The sequence below is a fragment of the Mesoplodon bidens genome, assembly GCF_964165515.1.
Source record: "Mesoplodon bidens genome assembly, chromosome: 16".
NCBI classification, from domain to species: domain Eukaryota; kingdom Metazoa; phylum Chordata; class Mammalia; order Artiodactyla; family Ziphiidae; genus Mesoplodon; species Mesoplodon bidens.
In genome coordinates, this window is record NC_138173.1 from 69872030 (window position 1) to 69890340 (window position 18311).

Here is an 18311-nt window from a genome sequence, read left to right on the forward strand (position 1 = left end):
ATTTAACACCTAGGGTTGCCAGTTGAAAAAATACCGGATGGCCAGTGATATTTGAATGTCAGATAAACAAGGAGTAGTTTTTTAGTTTCAGTACGTCTCTAATACTGCATCAAGAATTTTAAGCCTGAGTGGGAGTTGGGTATATCTTATTAACCACCAGACTTGAATTTTGAAAAGAATGGACTGGTGTCAGGGAAGAGCACAATGGGTGCCTGGGGGTGACTCTACAAGTTCAGAGGCTACAGTACTAGTCCAGGTGAGAGGTGCTGTCAACTTGGACCAGAGCAGGTGATGGAGAGGACCATGGTGAGACGGAGCGGGATTGGACAAATATTGACTTGGTAGACTCCATGGAACTTGGTGAAGGAACATATATGGGAGGCGAGGGAGAGAAAAAGTTAAGGAGGACTCCAAGGTCTGGTTTCTGGATGGATGGTACAGGAAGAGTCTGGAAAGGAAAAGTCAGAAATTTGCTTTCGGAATATCGAATCTGAGGTGATTTCTATGGGAAATTCACATGGAGAAGTGGCATAAGGCAGTTGACCTATTTCCATGGGGCCACAGGGAGCCTGGAAGCCTCATTTGCCAACCTGTTTGTTGTGGGTTCTTGATGTGCTGGGTGATGATTCACACTTGAACTTGGCCACAGCATTTGCCCATTTAAGGCAGGTCCTTTTGCCTCTTGAAAAAGGCAGCTGTTAACTATACCTGTTTGGCCGGTGACCAAGAAAACATGTCATGATGGGGTGACATGATGGAGTGAGCTTTGCCAGTCCTTCCGGCCCTTCCCCCATCTTTCACATTGCCCTTACCTAGGCACTAACTAAGGAAGCGTATTCTGGCTAAGCAGATTGTAGTAAAGGGCTTAAGAGCCGATGCCATTATCAAGGCTTTAGTGACCCGAATTAAATTCAGTCAGTTGGTTTCTTTATTAGCCCTTGTCCTTAGTGACCGAGCTCATTCAAACTTCTTCAAACGCCTTGGCAACCCATGCGATACAGGTGGTCCAGGGGGACGGAGCAGATGCGTCACCACATGTGGTAAAAGGGCCTCGTTGCCTGACCGTGTGAGCGACTGTGTGTGGAGACATCCTCGCGGACTCATCACCTGTCACCCTCGCAGGACCCTCCGCAGTGTCTGCAGTGCCCCAGGCACTGTGGGAGTCACAGCGCTTGACTGTGAGGAGGGTTCTGCTAGTCTTCATCAGTGGCGAGATGTCTGGAGGGGCGGTTCGGGAGAAGGCTGGGACATCTGACTGAGAAGGGGGTGTTGGCTCCCTGGGCCCAGGGGCACGAATCCTACACTGCAGGTGGGCAGGACCGGACGCCTGGCAGGGGCTGACATTTTGTATTGCACGGAGCCTCATTAGTGATTTCTCTAACTCTATGTTGGCCACAATCTGAACATGAAAGCAGAAACGCCATCATTTTCCCCTCCACTACAATTTTCCTTCTTGAGGACTCTTTTATTCTCATCCTGATAAAATCCAAAGAAAGGGAAGCATCCTTTTCTATTAGTTGAAGGTTGAGGTGGGTCTCTGGGTTGAATTGGTGGAATGTGGGACTGGAGTGATTTAAACTTCCCGTGCCGCATGCTGGAATGGGTTTCAGAACTCCGGGCCAGCTGAGTGACCCACCACTGTCTATTAGATGCCAGGAAAAGCTCAGTGTCCGGCCTAGAAAGAAGAGTGTCAAAACAGAGGACTGCCTCTCAGGATATGGGGCAGGAGCTGGGTACAGCCAAACACTCTGCGTAACATCATTAGCAGAGATCACGTGGTGGTGAAGCCCTGGATCTGAACCTCCGTTCCCACCACTGGTTCAAGACCCATGGCCAATACACCTCACTTTTTTAACCTCTAAAATGGGCATGAAAAAAATACCACCTGCCTTTTAGTAGGGTTAAATGAATTAAATGAGTCAACATATATTAAACATTTTGCAGGTTGTCTTCTACAAATTAGTGTTCAATAAATGGAAGTGATTATGCTGCTATTATTAGCACTTTTGTAATTGAATTGTCCCAGGTTCCAATGAATGAACTTCTGTCATATACCTCCCATCAGTGGGAGCAACTGGGCCAAGGGAGTTTTTAGTTTCTTTTATTCAACTCACTTAGTGTAACATTCTTTTTAATTTAACTCACATACACACGGTCATAGACCAACAACATGGAAAAAATCCATAATTCTACAGTGCGTTCATAGGTCTTGTTTTGTGCATTCATTTCCATTCAAATGAACTAATACTCGTGCACCCTGTGTTCAGGCTCTGAGCAGTTCCTGCAAATATATTCCCTTCCAATACTGGTTCATGCGCATAGGAGCAATTGTAGTGTATGTACATGCCATTTTGTATTCAACCCTTTTTACATAATATTATGCATGCATTCGTTTAGGGGGTTTACTATAATTTACTTTTAATTTTCATATCTTTGGACATTAAGGTTGTTTTCAACATTGTGCTAGAATATATTACACAGCAACAGACCTATCTGTGCAGAGAGCTGCTTTTCTGCTAACTTATTGGTTGGGGATATATTTCCAGATGTAGGTAGAAACATACTATACTGGGTTTCATAGACTTGCTATATAGGGCATAAAATAAATCTCTCAGTGTTGCATAAAGGTGAACAAATCCCCTCTGGTTGCTATGTCACTGCACGTGGGAAGAACTCCTGATACAGCCTTACGTCACTCACCTGGGCTTCATATTACTTCCAGGATGGGGAGCCCAGCCAATTAGCTCCCTTTAGCAATTGCCGGGTCAGGCGGGATTTAGGCATCCTTTTCCTCAATTTATGGCAAGGGATGTATAGTCCTTGTTAGAGATGTCACACTGATTTGGTGTTTTTTTCAACTATGGGACTGGGAAATGGCCTACATAAGAATTTCCTATCCTGGAATTTGGCGTCTTTTCAAGCTCTTGAAAAGTTGTAAAGGGATCTGAAGTTGTCTGATCTCCCCAAATGAGATCATCTACAATGTGTACCATATGTCTGTAAAGCACACTTGGCCCTTAGTCTCTAGGGTTATATTCTTGTAAAGGAACTTGTTAATGCAATGCTCATTAACTGTTTTCTGCCTGGTCCTATGAGACACACGCTTGGGCATAAATTGGTCAAATGCCATGAGTGAGAAAAACGCTAATTAGTAGATGACAGCCAAGCACAGCTTTATTTTCACAAGTCCAGCCTCGCCCTGGCCAAGGACAACCAATTTAGAAAAAAAAAAATACATTTACTGCAGGAAGCATGGAGCAAATGGCATGAAATAAAGAAGCAGACATTTCTTTTCCCCAGATGAAATGAGGCCACATTAATTTACTTCTACAGGAAGAGCTCATGATGACTTGCTTTTTATGAAATGGTGGTCATAAATCCCATTGTCTCTTAGGTTCCCAGACGCATTTGTGACCTTCAGTTCCTTTCGCAGAAGGTTTCCTGAGGTGTCTGCGTATTGTCACTGTGTGGACAGCCAAGGGCGGGAACTGGCTGAGACAGGTAAGCGCATTCCCCAGACCCGAGAGCCTAAATGTCACTCCCTGTCAATCAGAAATAGCGGCTGGGCTGCCCTGGGTATGGAGGAGGGCGTGGCCTTCGCAGACTTTCAAGGGCGGTCCTTTAAGCACAGCTGCTGATAGTCCACGTGGTGCCTTTGCACACACTGGAAAGAGGTGCCCGGCCCCGCCCCGCCCCGCCCCACCCCTGCACAGCTGCAGCTCCAAGCTTGGCAAGTAGAACCCAGGATGGACTGCAATTTCTCACTCTCTCAGCTGTGCTCCCTTGTGCTGTGAACAAACTGTTCAACCATACACAGCCGCCCTGACTTTGAAAACCATTAAAGCCTTGTTCAGACCCAAAGCACAATGATGCCAGTGGAGGCTCTGGCCTCTTCATATCTGTTTACACAGCGAGGTCAGGGACTCCTGTCTGAATGAACCCATCCCTCCAAACGTTTGCTGTCTTGGCTCAGGTTTGGAGCTGCTACTCGGTGAAATTTACGACACCATTTTTGCTGGCCTGGACCTTGCTTCCACCTTCGCTGAGACCACCCTGTACCGAATACTGCAGAGACGGTTCCTAGCGGTGCAGCTAGTCATCTCGGGCAGATTCCGATGTAAGTACTAAGCCCATGGCAGATGTGTGTGTTTCTGCTAGGAGAAAACCACTTGGCTTTCAAGTCGCTGCAGTCTCTGTGGTTGTCCCAGCAAAGTGGGTGCGGGGATTGAAACAATCGTACCAGCGTCCAGAACGCATGCTGTAAACACACCAACTGTCCTTTCCTTTACCACTCGGATCTCTTGTAGGCCCCACAAGATGTGAAGTGGAGCGGTTTACAGCCACCAGCTTCGGTCACCCCTGCACTCCGAGCTGCCGCCCAGATGGGGAGTACCAGGCGGTACAGTGCCAGAGGGATGGGCCGTGCTGGTGTGTGGACGCCCAGGGACGGGAGATCCAGGGGACGCGGCGTCAAGGGGAGCCTCCATCCTGTGGTGGGTGTCCTCTCCAGGCCTCCTCTCTTGTTCTTGTCAGGTCGTGTGACTTTAAGTGTCTCTCCAGACGGACCTCTTCATAACCCATTAATTCCAATGCCTCCTGAGGGTGCCCCCACGGGCCCTTCAGGCTCAACATGATGCAAACCCGTTTATCATCATTAATTTCCAGCACATTTCTCATCCTGCGTCAGGCATGGTTGCTTCCTCAGGGAGCTCAGAGAATAGTAGAAGAATTAAGTGTACACGTGCCATGAGAGAAGTGTGTGCTGATAGCTGAAGGAGCACAGAGAAGAACCGGGTCAATCCTATCTCTCAGCATGTATGGCAAGGAAACATCCAGGAAGGCTTCGTGGAAGAGGTGACACTTGATGAGTATCTTCTAAAATAAAGATGTTTCCTGAAGGAGGAAAATAAAGAGAGTCGTTCTCTCTACAAAGAGCAGGAGAAACAAAATTATAAGGACATAAATACGAAAGGGTCCCGACTTATGATGGTTTGACTTACAATTTTTGACTTTGCAATGGTGCAAAAATGATACACTTTCAGTAGAAACAGTGCTTTGAATCTCGATCATTTCCCGGCCTAGAGATATGCGGTATGAAACTTTCTCGTGATGCTGGGCAGCGGCAGCGAGCTGCAGCTCCCCCCATCAGCCACTCGATTGTAACCCATACACTTATGACCATTCTGTACCCAGACAGCTATGCTGTCTTTCCCTTTCAGTACAGTATCCAATAAATTACATGAGGGAATTCCCTGACTGTCTAGTGGTTAGGACTCGGCACTTTCACTTCCGGGGCCCACGTTCAAATCCTGGTCGGGAAACCAAGATCCTGCAAGCGTCGCGGTGAAGCCAAAAAAAAAAAAAAAAAAAATACTTACATGAGATATTCAGTACTTTATTATAAAATGGGCTTCGTGTTAAGATGATTTTACCCAACTGTACACTAATGTAAGTGTTCTGAGTACATTTAAGGTAGGCAAAGCTAAGCTACAATGTTGGGTATTCAATGCGTTTTCGACTTCATGATATTTTCAGCTTACGATGGGTTTATCAGGATGTCACCCCACCACAGTCGAGGAAGATCTGTAATAGGCGTTGGTGAGCTAATGAACAGTGAATCTGTGAGAAGGATAGAGAAAAAACGTGTTGGAGTATGTTTGGGGTGGGGAACTCTGAAAGGCAGGGGTAGTAAGGTCTTTCATAGCAAAGCAAAGGCTTGGGGGCTTCATCCTGGAGGGTCAGAGGAGCTGTTGAGGGTTTTTAAGCTGGAGAGTGCCATGTGGGGTTTGTGTGTAGGAAAGACAGCCCAGGCATTTTGGAGGACAGATTGTACAGGAGCACCAAGCTGCAGGTAGTGGGGCATTTGAAGGTCATTGCAGTGTCCTGAAGAGAGATAAGGGGCCTATGTTACTTTCCTGGGGTGGCTGTAACAGATGACCACAAACTGAGTGGCTTAGAACAACAGAAATATATTCTTGCACAGTTCTAAAGGCTGGAAGTCTAAAATCAAGCTGTGAGCAGGGCCATGCTCTCTCTCAAGGCTTCAGGGGAGAATCCTTCCTTGCCGCTTCCTGATTTGTGTTAGTCGCCAACAATCTTTGTGTTTTTAGATAGAAACTTAATTGTTTTATTTTATTTTTTTATTTTTATTGGAGTATAGTTGATTTACAATGCTGTGTTAGTTTCAGGTGTACAGCAAAGTGAACCAGTTATACATATACATATATCCACTCTTTCTTAGGTTCTTTTCCCATATAGGCCATTACAGACTATTGAGTAGAGTTCCCTGTGCTATACAGTAGGTCCTTATTAGTTATCTAGTTTATATATAGTAGTGTGTATATGTCGATCCCAATCTCCCAATTTATCCCTCCCCACCCTTACCCCCAGGTAACCATAAGTTTGTTTTCTACATCTGTGACTCTATTTCTGTTTTGTAGGTAAGTTCATTTATACCCTTGTTTTACATTCCACGTATAAGCAATATCATATTATATTTGTCTTTCTCCGTCTGACTTACTTCACTCAGTATGATAATCTCTAGGTCCATCCATGTTGCTGCAAATGGCATTGTTTCATTCTTTTTTACGCTAACAATCTTTGGTGTTCCTTGGCTCATGACTGCATAACTCCACACTCTGCCTCTGTTGCCACATGGCTGTCTCCCTGTGTGTCTGCCTCTGTATCTCATCTCCTCTTCTTGTAATGACACTAGTTGTATAGGATTAAGAGCCCACTATATCCTATAATTAAGAGCACTCTAGAGTAGTAGAGCCTACTCCAGTAGGACCCCATCTTAACTCATTACATCTACAATGACCCTGTTTCGAAAGATCACATCTGAGGTTCCAGGAAGGACATGAGTTCTGGGGAGACTATTCAGCCCAGGACGGCAAGCAATACTGAAGTAGAAGTAACGGGCTGTGGAAGAGGGTGTGGACTTGAGACATGTCACCAGGCATCCCAGTAAGACTCCATTCCAGGGACTTCTCTGGCGGTCCACTGGTTAGGACTTTGCCTTCCAATGCACGGGGTGTGGGTTCGATCCCTGGTCGGGGAGATGAGATCCCACATGGCTCGTGGCCAAAAAACCAAAAACCAAAACATAAAACAGAAGCAATATTGTAACAAATTCAATAAAGACGTTAAAAATGGTCCACATCAAAAAAAGAAAATCTTAAAAAAAAAAGACTCTGTTCCACCTTGCAGGAAGACCCTGAAAGGTGTTAGCAGTGGAGGGGGAGGAATCCAGGAGCACTTGCAGGCTTCCAATTTAGGTGAACTGGATGGCCTGGGCAAGATCTGAAACAGTGAAGGAGGAGTACAGCCTTTTTAGAGGCTCAAAATAGACATGTGTTAATGTTCTTTCAATACTTCCTGGTAAACCATTTGATTTCTCCAACTTAACATTTTGAGCTCTTGGCACAGTATTGGGTACCATCCTGTCTGCTAAGTGTGAGGATGTAGAAAAAGAACATTCTGAAGCTGTGCCTTGAAGGTAGTTTTACAATTACACTTTGGTTCTATTAAAACCCAGAGAATATTGTGCCCTCCAATTTCCAGGTGAAAATGAAGAACTGCGGTCTTCCAAATTAAAACCAAAAGAACTTACAAATGCATGGATCATATTTTTTTTTTTTTTACTTTTTCTCTCTGGTGTATCAGTCCTGTTTCCATGGAAACAAATGCCACATGGAACGAATATCTGAATTTTCTTTTGTTTTGTTTTTTTTTTGCCTTGGTAACTCTACGTAACAAATGAATGGACAGGATATGCTCTTAATTTGGAAAGAGAGTAAGCCGAGCCGTGAACTTGATTTCTTCCATACCTTGCTGTAATATCCATTAGAGGAAGCTGTGGCCTCGTGGACGGATGTGTTATGTGTTCAGATGTTGCCAGTCTTTCTCACTCTCTCTGATCCCAAGTTCCAGCTCTTTTTCTATTGCCTGGTTACAGAGGAAAATTGGCTGACTTCCTTTTTGGCACCCATGTGAATTGAGGGAAAAGAATTATTTGGAAAAGTTGCGGGTGGGTGGGTTGCAAAGGACTTCTAAGATTTATGGTTTTATGGAGAAAAATGGAGCTTTCTCCCTTCTACCTATGTGACTGAGACAATCGGAGTTTGAATTTAAAATCTTTTCTCTGAATGGGATGACAGTCAACTTAGGATACTCAGATAGAATGACCTGACCATGCATGTATTGAGTTGACTGAGTTAATACTATTTAATTAATAATTTCAAGGAAAGGTCAAGAAGCCTGGGAGAATGTGCTAAGTGTGTTTGCTGAGTGGGCATTATTGTATTATATTGTGGGAAATATCATAATTCCTAAATACTGTATCAATATGTTGAAACATAGGAAAATATTTCTAATTATGGGAAATACCAATAACACTTAAAGTATGGTTCTTATCCTCAAACAGACTACAAACTAGTTAGCCCAGATGAAATGACCCACAAGGAGGAATTGGAAGCCACACGAAGAGCATATAATGAAGCATTAAAGGCCATTAAGAATTCCAGTAGGAGAATACTGGAAAACAACATTTCATTAAAAACACATAGGAATTTGGTAGTATAGTAGTTTCCTAGGGTGGGCCGTAAGAAATGACCACAAACTGGGTGGCTTAAAATAACAGACATTTATTCTCTCACAGTCCTGCAGGCCATAAGTCTGAAATCAAGGTGTCAGCAGGGCCGCACTCCCTCAGAAGGCTCCAGAGTAGACTCCTTCCTTGCCCCTTCCTAGCTTCTGATGTTTGCTGGCAATCGTTGGCATTCATTGGCTTATAGCTGCATCACTCTTGCCTCTGCATCCATCCTCATGTGTTTTTCTTCCTCGTGTATCTTCTCTGTAACATGGCATTTTTTAAGGACATCAGTCATTGGATTTAGGGCCCACCCTAATCCAGTATGACCTCATCTTAACTAATGACATCTGCAGAGATGCTCATTCCAAGTGAGATCACATTCTGAGGTTCCAGGTGGACTTGAATATTGGGCGAGGCAGGACACCTGGTGAGGAGACATCATTCATGGTGGTGAATGTGTGGTCAGGGTTCCAGAAAGTGAGCTGGTGTCTCAGCCCGGCCTGAGGGGGAGGTCACCCTCTAATGAAATCTAAGAGAGAAAGTCAAGTCAACTGGAGTCCTTACTCCCCAGGATGGGGGCCACGGGTTGTGCTCAGGGGGAAAGGAAAAAAATGTTAATAAGAAGATACAGAGAAGCAAGAGGTATGAATTCGGTCCCTGACTGACTTCTTTCATCTCACTACCAGAAAGATCTGAGGCCTGTGTCAGGGTTACTGGTGACAGTAAAACCATTTCTCTGTTTGCATCTCTGTTTGCATTTCTCCTGCAGCTGAAGACCAGTCCTGTCCCTCCGAGAGGCGGCGGGCCTTTTCCAGACTCCACTTTGGGCCCTCGGGCTACTTCAGCCGGCACGACTTGTTCTTGGCTCCCGAGGAAGGACCGGGCTCTCAGAGAGTCACCAGATTTGCCTCATCCTGCCCCTCCTTGATCAAGGAGCTCTTTGTGGATTCTGGGATTCTCCACCCAATGGTACAAGGGCAGGATACACGGTTTGCTGCCCTAAAAAGTCTCCTCAAAGAAGCCATCAGAGGGATTCTTCCCTCCCAAGAGCTGGCCCGTCTCGCCCTGCAGTTCACCACCAACCCAAAGCGACTCCAGCAAAACCTCTTTGGAGGGAGATTTTTGGAGAATGTCATCCAGTTTAACTTGTCTGGAGCCCTGGGCCCAAGAGGTACGTTTAATTTCAGTCGCTTTTTCCAGCAACTTGGTCTCCCAGGCTTCCCAAATGGATGGGCCCTAGCAGATCCAGCCAAGCCCTTCTCTGTGGGACTGGATTCAAATCCTGCCAGGGAAGCCCCTGAAGCCTTGAAGACAGGCGCTGCTATGAATAAGACAGCTGTGGGCAGCTTTGGCTTTGAAATCAACTTACAAGAGAATCAAAATGCCATGAAATTCCTTTCTTCCCTCCTGGAGCTTCCAGAATTCCTTCTCTTCTTGCAGCATGCTATTTCTGTGCCAGAGGACAAAGCAAAGGATTTAGGTGATGTGATGGAAATGGTGCTTAGCTCCCAGGGCTGTGGGCAGACACCTGGCAGCCTTTTTGTCCCATCATGTACTGCAGAAGGGAGCTACAAGGAGGTCCAGTGCTTTGCTGGAGAGTGCTGGTGCGTGGATGCCCAGGGCCAAGAACTTGCTGGCTCCAGGGTCAGAGGTGGAAAACCGAAGTGCCCCACAGAGTGTGAAAAGCAAAGGATGCGTGTGCAAAGCCTCTTGGGTAGCCAGCCTGCAGGGTCCAGCCTGTTTGTCCCTTCTTGTACCAGTGAGGGGCACTTCCTCCCTGTCCAGTGCTTCAACTCAGAGTGTTACTGTGTGGACGCCGAGGGTCAGCCTATTCCCGGAACTCAAAGTGAACTTGGAGAACCCAAGCAATGTAAGTCTGTTGCGTATTCAATCTGCAGACTCTGATTCTCCCCTGGGCTCCTGACACAGTGCCTTACAGTCATAGCTAAAGCCCCAATTTCTGTTATGGCAGAATATGCCGGCTGTTTTTTTTTTTAACTTTTAATTTTCTATTGGAGTATAGTTGATTAACAATGTTGTGTTAGTTTCAGGTGTACAGCAAAGTGATTCAGTTATACATATACATGTATCTATTCTTTTTCAAATTCTTTTCCCATTTAGGTTGTTAGATCATATTGGAAAGAATTCCCTGGGCTATACAGTAGGTCCTTGTTGTTTATCCATTTTAAATATTATGCTGGCTGATTTAAAAATTGTCCAGAAAGGTCTTGATACTGTTTACCATTCTAAGGAGTGAATAGGGAGATTTATTTGGCCTTAAGGAACTGCCACGTAAGTGTCTGCCGTGCTGACAACAGCTGGTCTCAACTGTGTTGATTTAGTGATGGAGATGTTCTCTGTCTGGATGATATTTACAAATTTAAGGTTGATGGCATCTCTATGGTTGTATAAGGTGTTAGATGGAGTTTGGACAGTTAAGGTCTTCCATCTCGGTCTTCGGGGCTTATTAAACTTCTTAACCTGACATACCTGTGCTTTGTTCCTCCCCAGGCCCCACACCCTGTCAGTTACAGGCTGAGCACGCCTTCCTTGGGACGGTGCGGACCCTGGTCTCTAATCCCAGCATGCCGCCCACCCTCTCCAGCATCTATATCCCGCAGTGCAGTGCCAGCGGGCAGTGGAGACACGTGCAATGTGACGGGCCCCCCGAGCAGGCCTTTGAGTGGTATGAACAGTGGCGAGCTCAGAACAGTGGTGGCCAGGAGCTGACCCCTGCAGAGCTGCTAATGAAGATCAGGAGCTACAGAGAAGTGGCTTCCAGAAGCTTCCGTCTCTTTATTCAAAGTCTGTATGAGGCTGGCCAACAAGACATCTTCCCAGCGCTGGCAAGATATTCTTCAGTCCAAGATGTCCCGCTGGCAGTGTTGGAAGGGAACCTGACCCAGCCCGGAGGAAACATCCTTCTGGAGCCCTACCTCTTCTGGCAGATCCTAAATGGCCAGCTCAGCCGATACCCAGGGCCCTACTCAGACTTTAGCACTCCACTGGCCCACTTCGACCTCCGGAGCTGCTGGTGTGTGGATGAGGCTGGTCAAAAGCTGGAAGGAACCCGGACCGAGCCCAGCAAGGTCCCAGCATGTGAGTTAAACTACAAAGACCTGAATTTGTGGTTTTTAAAAACGGGTGTCTGGTGGGAGTGTATTGTCACAGCTGGAATGGAGTTTAGAGAAGGCCAGGTACATCCCTTCAACGTATGGTTGAGAAAACTGAATGTATTGGTCAGCTCAGGAGGATATAACAGAGTAGCAGACTGAAGGGCTTAACCAACAGACATTTGTTTCTCACAGTTCTGGAGGGTGGAAGGTCAAGGTGCCGGCAGACTCGGTTCCTGGTGAGAGCCGTCTTCCTGGCTTGCAGAAGGCCACCTTCTCACTGTGTATTCACATGGCAGAGAGAGAGAAAGAGCTTTGGTCTCTTCATTTTTTAAGACACTAATCCCATCATGAGGGCCCCACCTTCATGACCTCACCGAAACCTAATCACCTCCCAGAGGTCCCACCTCCAAATACCATCCCACTGGGGATTAGGGCTTTAGCACATCCCTTTGGGGAGGACCCAAACATTCAGTCCATAACACCGAGGCTCACAGAAGGGAGGTGATTTCCCTACGTAGTCAGGCATCGGCAAAGTTAATGTAATTCATTTTTAAGTTTTCATATAATCGATTATCTAAATCAATGCCTCAAATTTTAACTGGATGTCTTCTGTGTGCAAAGCATTTTCTTAGCCCAGTGAAGGTTATAAAGTGAATATGACCTGGCTCTTGCTCCGTATGACGAATGCTTTAGTAATGTGTCATAAGTTAGGTGCATCGTTTGGTTAACCAGCTCATATTGTGATGGTTTTGTTACTTATAAGGACACTGCTAGGTGCTCTGGACCTCAGGAAGAGCTTCTTTCTTCAAAGTGCCTTTATTTATCAATACTTGAGGGGGGTTAGTTCAAGGGCTAATGGAAGAGCTGCTGAAGGAGGTCTGTGAGTTCAGCTTTGGGGCAGAAGACTTCAACAAAGCTATGGTGTATGACATAAACAGAATGAAGCTGACTCTGTGTCTTAAACTAAAATGCCTTACCACCAAATAGCCATGCCATCAGTTTGAAAGAGCAACCAGACAGATTCAACACTGGTATTACCAAAGCAGAATCTCCCTAACTAGCAGTTGCTAATTTTACAGGTAATATTATAGCTGTTTAAGTCCAATAAAATATCTCAATTCATCCTTTGCAATGTTTAACATTGTCCAGACCTTTCTGGCTATTGTTAAAATTAATCAGACTATTTTTTTAATTTTAAATTTTTTTATTTAAAAATTTAAAAAATTTATACAGTTTTTAAAAGTTACAGCCCATTTACAGTTACTACAGAATATTGGCTATATTCCCCATGTTGTACAATTCATCCTTGAGCCTATTTTATACTCAATAGTTTGCACTTCCCACTCTCCCATCCCTATATTGCCCCTCCACTCTCACTGGTAACCACTAGTTTGTTCAGTTTGTTCTCTGTATCTGTGAGTCTGCTTCTTTTTTTGTTATATTCACTAGCTTGTTTTATTTTTTAGATTCTACATATAAGTGATATCATACAGTATTTGTCTTTCTCAGTCTGACTTATTTCAGTTAGCATAATGCCCTCCACGTCCATCCATGTTGCTGCAAATGGCAAAACTTTATTCTTTTTTATGGCTGAGTAGTATTCCATTGTGTGTGTGTGTATGTGTGTGTGTGTGTATATACACCACATCTTCTTTATCCATTCATCTGTTTACAGACACTTAGGTGTCTTCTTTATCCATTCATCTGTTTATGGACACTTAGGTGGCTTCCATATCTTGGCAATTGTAAATAATGCTGCTATGAATACTGGAGTGCATGTATTTTTTTGAATTAGTGTCACTATTTTGACATTAGCCAAAGTTTAGACTTTAGCAGAAGTGGGTTTTGGGTGATAGGAATATGTGATGAGGACGGTAATTCCCTGGGTATCTTGAACAGCCTGGAGACCCACCACTAGGATTCTCCTTTAACATGTCAAGTCCTAGCAATGGGCTGACCTTCAAAGTCAACACACAGATGTCAGCATGACTGTTATATAAGAAGTCTCATTTATTTTTTGAGATTCTCTGGACCAATGGCCAGATCTCCTACACGGGGACATTCCTGTAATTTTAGATGATTTAAGACTGAATTTGGTCCTCTTTGGATCTAATTTTTGGGACCTGAGTTGCTGATACCAAAAGCACCTAGTAAATTCAGCAGCTAGTCTTATTCACTTTGAGACCTCATTCACCAAAGCGTTGGAGCTGGCCTTAGAATATACCATCTCTTTCATGGAGTAACGTGAGGTTGTGTAGAGTAGACCACCCAGGTGTATAGAATAATCCACTGGAACGAAAGTATTAGAACTTCCATTTATATTTAGTATTTTATCTCTTCCTTTTAAATTTCTGTTTTTGGTTTTGCCATTAATTGTTGACAGCTGAAACAGCTGAGAAAACTGTACCCAGCACATTATTTTACTGGTACATACATATGCTTTATAAATAAAGAAATGCACATGTTTTGGGGGTGCATGTTCAAACTCTTTCGTTGATGGGGGTGTATTATCAGAAGGGCTTGGTGGCCATTGGTTCAGGGCCCTGATGCTCAAAGTGGACTTGGGCAGCATCAGCACCACTTTGGGAACTTGTTAGAAATTCAGAATCTCGGACCCCACCTGCTTAATCAAAATCTGCATTTCTGCAAGATCCTCAGGTGGATCTAATGCTCCCTAAAGTTTGAGAAGGATGGAACTAGAAGACAGAGCTCTAGGCATCTTGAATCCGGGTTCTGTTACCTCCTACTCTGTGAGCTAGAGAAAGGTCGTCGGTCTTAGTCTTAGTTTCATCTGTAAAATCTGGGTTATGACAGATAACTACTTCAGAAGTGTTGGTGTGAGAATTATAGCAGAGAATAACTACTTCAGAAGTGTTGGTGTGAGAATTATAGCAGAGAATAGATGGAAAGTGCCAGGTCCAGTACATAGAAAGTCCTCAACTAACTGGATTAGTACAACTGACAGTAAGTAAGGAGGTGACCAGTAACTTCCTACACACATGCAGGGATGATGGCTCCTGCCTTTAGGGGTGTGATGTCAGGTCCTGTCCATATTGCCATCTCTGGCCTGTTTGCAGTTTGCTTTCTTCACTTCATATGCATTATGGACCACCCACTGTGTGCACTGTTCTGTGTGATGGGGAAACAATCATGAGAAAGTCATGGTGTCTGTCCTCCAGGGGCTCAGAGCCTAGTGTGGGAAACTGACTTGTCATTGGGTAATAAACTGAAATGATAGAACAGAAGTGTGAACACAGAAGACACGATGGAGGATGCCCAGAGAATGGGGCTACTCACCGAATGGGGAGTTGGGGAAAGATTTGCATGGCGTCAGCTTCTGGATCATGAGGGATGTTTGCCCAGCCCTTCCTGACAGAGGAAATAGATGTGCCGAGTCAGGGAGACTGTGAAAGGGTCTGCTTTGTTGGGGATGGGTGGAGAAAGGTGGTAGGAAGGGGGGCAGGGTACTTAGGAGGGAATGATAGAAGGAGAGACTAAAGGTAAATTGGGGCCAGATTTTCAAAGGTCTTAAGTGTCCAGTTATGGAATCTTCATTCTATTCTGAAAGACATGAGCAGTAAGCATAGATTTTTGAATGTGAACTTTTGCTTCAGTGATTCCAAATCCGTGGGATTGAGAGAATAGATTTTTTGATCAAGAACATCCACAGAAATCAATGTCTTCAAATCCCAGATGTCAAGAGTTTCTGGTAATCCTGTGCTCTCAAAAGAATCTACTGAACACATTCACTGTTGAATTCAGTGTGATTGATTGAAATAAATATGGCTGGGTGGCTTTTTATAGTAGTAACAATTTCAAGGACAACATGTACCAGACATGTGCCAACCACTTCAGCTGCCACACTCATAGAATAATTACAAAAACCCTATGGGATAGATTCCCTGATTATCCCCATTTCACAGATCACAAGACTGAAGCTCAGAAAAGTTAAGCACATTATTACACCGCTGATAAGTGATCTTGCTGACATTTGAACCCAGAGGTCTCTGAGAGTCATGCTCTTTCCTTTTCATAAGAATACCTCTTTACTAAATTACAGTGACTCCTTTCAACTTTTGATATCCATCCATCCACCCACTCATCCACCCACCCATCCATTCACCCATCCATCCACTCATCCATCCATTTATCCATTCCCCCATTTATCCATCCGTTCCCCCATCTATGGTCTATCCATCCATCCATCCATCCATCCATCCACTCATCCATCCATCCATCCATTCCCGCATTTATCCATCTATTATCCATCTATCCATCCATCTGTCCATCCTTCCATTTGAGGCAGCTGGTCAACATCACTGGTTCTAGAGTCATACTGACTAGATTGGAATTCTGAAGCAACTATTTGCCAGCTAGGAGCTTGTTTAAAGTTATATAACTTCACCATGACTCAGTTTGTCATCTGTAACACACAAATAATAATAACATCATATTGGGCTGTTTAATAAATTAAATTAAATTGTTTGTATAAATGTTCATAGTACAATGCCTGGCATGAAATAAACATTAACTACTACTAATCTTCTTACAAAATAGATACTACATAAATGTTGAGTGAATGCAATTGTGGAGACAAAACAGAAAGGACATTTCAGGTTGTGGAAAGAGTTGAGGTGAAGGAAACAGCTGAGGCAGAAATATGTGTGTGAGTGTGTGTGTGTGTGAGTGTGTGTGTGTGTGAGTGTGTGTGTGTGTCTACATGCTCACATACTTCAAAGGGGTCAAAGGGAGCAACACGAGGTGGATGAATCCATCTGTGATGTCTTTACTCCCCTAGGTCCTGGCTCTTGTGAGGAAGTGAAGCTTCGTGTCCTGCAGTTCATTAAGGAAGCAGAAGAGATCGTCATGGATTCCAACAGTTCTCGGTTCCCTCTGGGAGAGAGTTTCCTAGCGGCCAAAGGAATCCAGCTGACGGATGAGGAGCTGGCCCTTCCTCACCTCTCCCCACCCCGGGAGACTTTCTTGGAGAAGTTTCTGAGCGGGAGTGATTATGCCATTCGATTGGCAGCTCTGTCCAGTGAGTGCCCCATGCTTCTGGTTTCTTGTTCATTCTTTGGGGGAAGCAAGAGCTTGAATTAGTTCCTCTTCAGTCATCTTCAGGACTGCGGTTTCCCTGGGCCCATGGATTCTGGAAAAGACAAAGGCTTTTTGTGAGCCCAGCCAAAGCTGGAATTTTGCACACCTCTCCAAGATGTCCCCCACTCCTCCAGCAGAGCCCCTTGGGGGCAGGGCTTCACACTTTGTATTGCAGATGGTGCCTGCCGCGCACCAGGAAGCCAAGACTTCTGGTTAGAAGGTTCAAATATGTGAGCCCCAAATGCTCCCACTCCCCTCATGGCCTGTTCTGAGGCTCCCTTCCATTTCCAAGGATTCAGGAACACCCCTCCAAGGGGGAGAGGAGAGGAGCCCTCCTAACTGAGGAACTTCTGGGTTTAGGCGCCTTCCTCATGTGAGCGAATCTTATCCAGGTCGTAATTCCAAAAAGCACAACTTAGTACCTGCATATAACAGAAATATGCTCAGAGGACTGACACTGCTCTGGCCTAATAACAGCTCAACATTAGTTGAAATGTACCTTTGGCCAGGCACTTGCTGTGCTCAGCAGATTTACCACATCTTTGCATCTGATCCTCCAGTAGCTCCATGAGCATGATGCTATAATCAGCATCTTTTATTATTTTCAAATGTGGAAACAGAAGTTAAGTCACACGCCCAAGTTCACCCAATTAATAACTAGCAGAGCCTGGATGCGATGCTGGTGGTTTGGCCCCCGGGCCTCTGCCCCATGCCCCTGCTGCCTGGTATGACCAGGCTCGGAGCCTAGATTGGTCTCATCCCAGGGCCCCATCTCGTCCTCCAGCGCCTGCAGCCTGCTCTGGCAGCAGGGTCCCACGTCCCTGCAGTCCTCTCGCTGACCCCACACCAACTTGGCAGGGAGAACCGATTCTTCTATCTCCAAGCATACCCGAGTTCCCAGCCCCTTGTCAACTTAGCCGATTCCCTGTCAGGGGTTCTCTGGGCTTGGGTCACAAAACAGCAAAGCAGGGCTCCCCTCACAACGTCTGTACTGAGATGAAGAGCGCCCACGCCCGCAGGCTGGAGCCTCCCTGCTTTCATGTTCCCGGCATGTCTGCTGCCACCTTGACATTGGGTTTCGCATGTCTTTATTTCCCTGACCGCATGTGAGAGTCTCCCAAGGGCCATCTCTGTTTTCTGCTTCTCTCCCTCACCAGCCGTCTCTCTTGGAGGACAAGGCATCCGTCTTATTCTTTATATCCTGGGCCTGGCACAGCACTCAACAGATCGTGGGAACCTGGAAAATGTTGCTTAACCACCCTTGATTCTTTCCTCCTCTTTTTTCTCTTCTCCTTCCTCCCCTCCCCTCATGCCCAGGTATTTTCTTTCTCTGTTCCTTAGAGACTTGGAGATTCTGCTTTTGGCAGGAAACCAGTTTTTTAAACTTTTGTGCATGGGCAGGGCATGATGTAATCAAAGAGAGGGGGAGGGACTGATGCCCCTTGAGTTGTGACCACATTGGTTAGGGAGGGAAATTTAGAGGAAAGGAAGAGAGGCGGTTGGCA

At 45.2% G+C, this 18311-nt stretch overlaps 1 protein-coding gene across 1 annotated transcript in view; it reads left to right on the forward strand.

Annotated features, from left to right (window-relative positions):
• The window catches only part of TG (thyroglobulin), a gene marked incomplete at its 5' end in the record, with an annotated part of 239511 nt that overhangs the window by 6967 nt on the left and 214233 nt on the right, over window positions 1-18311 (forward strand). The window contains 6 exons of the mRNA XM_081258080.1: window positions 3395-3501; window positions 3974-4117; window positions 4308-4493; window positions 9363-10463; window positions 11105-11692; window positions 16508-16747. Of these exons, the coding sequence (XP_081114206.1) occupies window positions 3395-3501; window positions 3974-4117; window positions 4308-4493; window positions 9363-10463; window positions 11105-11692; window positions 16508-16747 (2366 nt within the window). The remainder of the gene's footprint in view (window positions 1-3394; window positions 3502-3973; window positions 4118-4307; window positions 4494-9362; window positions 10464-11104; window positions 11693-16507; window positions 16748-18311) is intronic.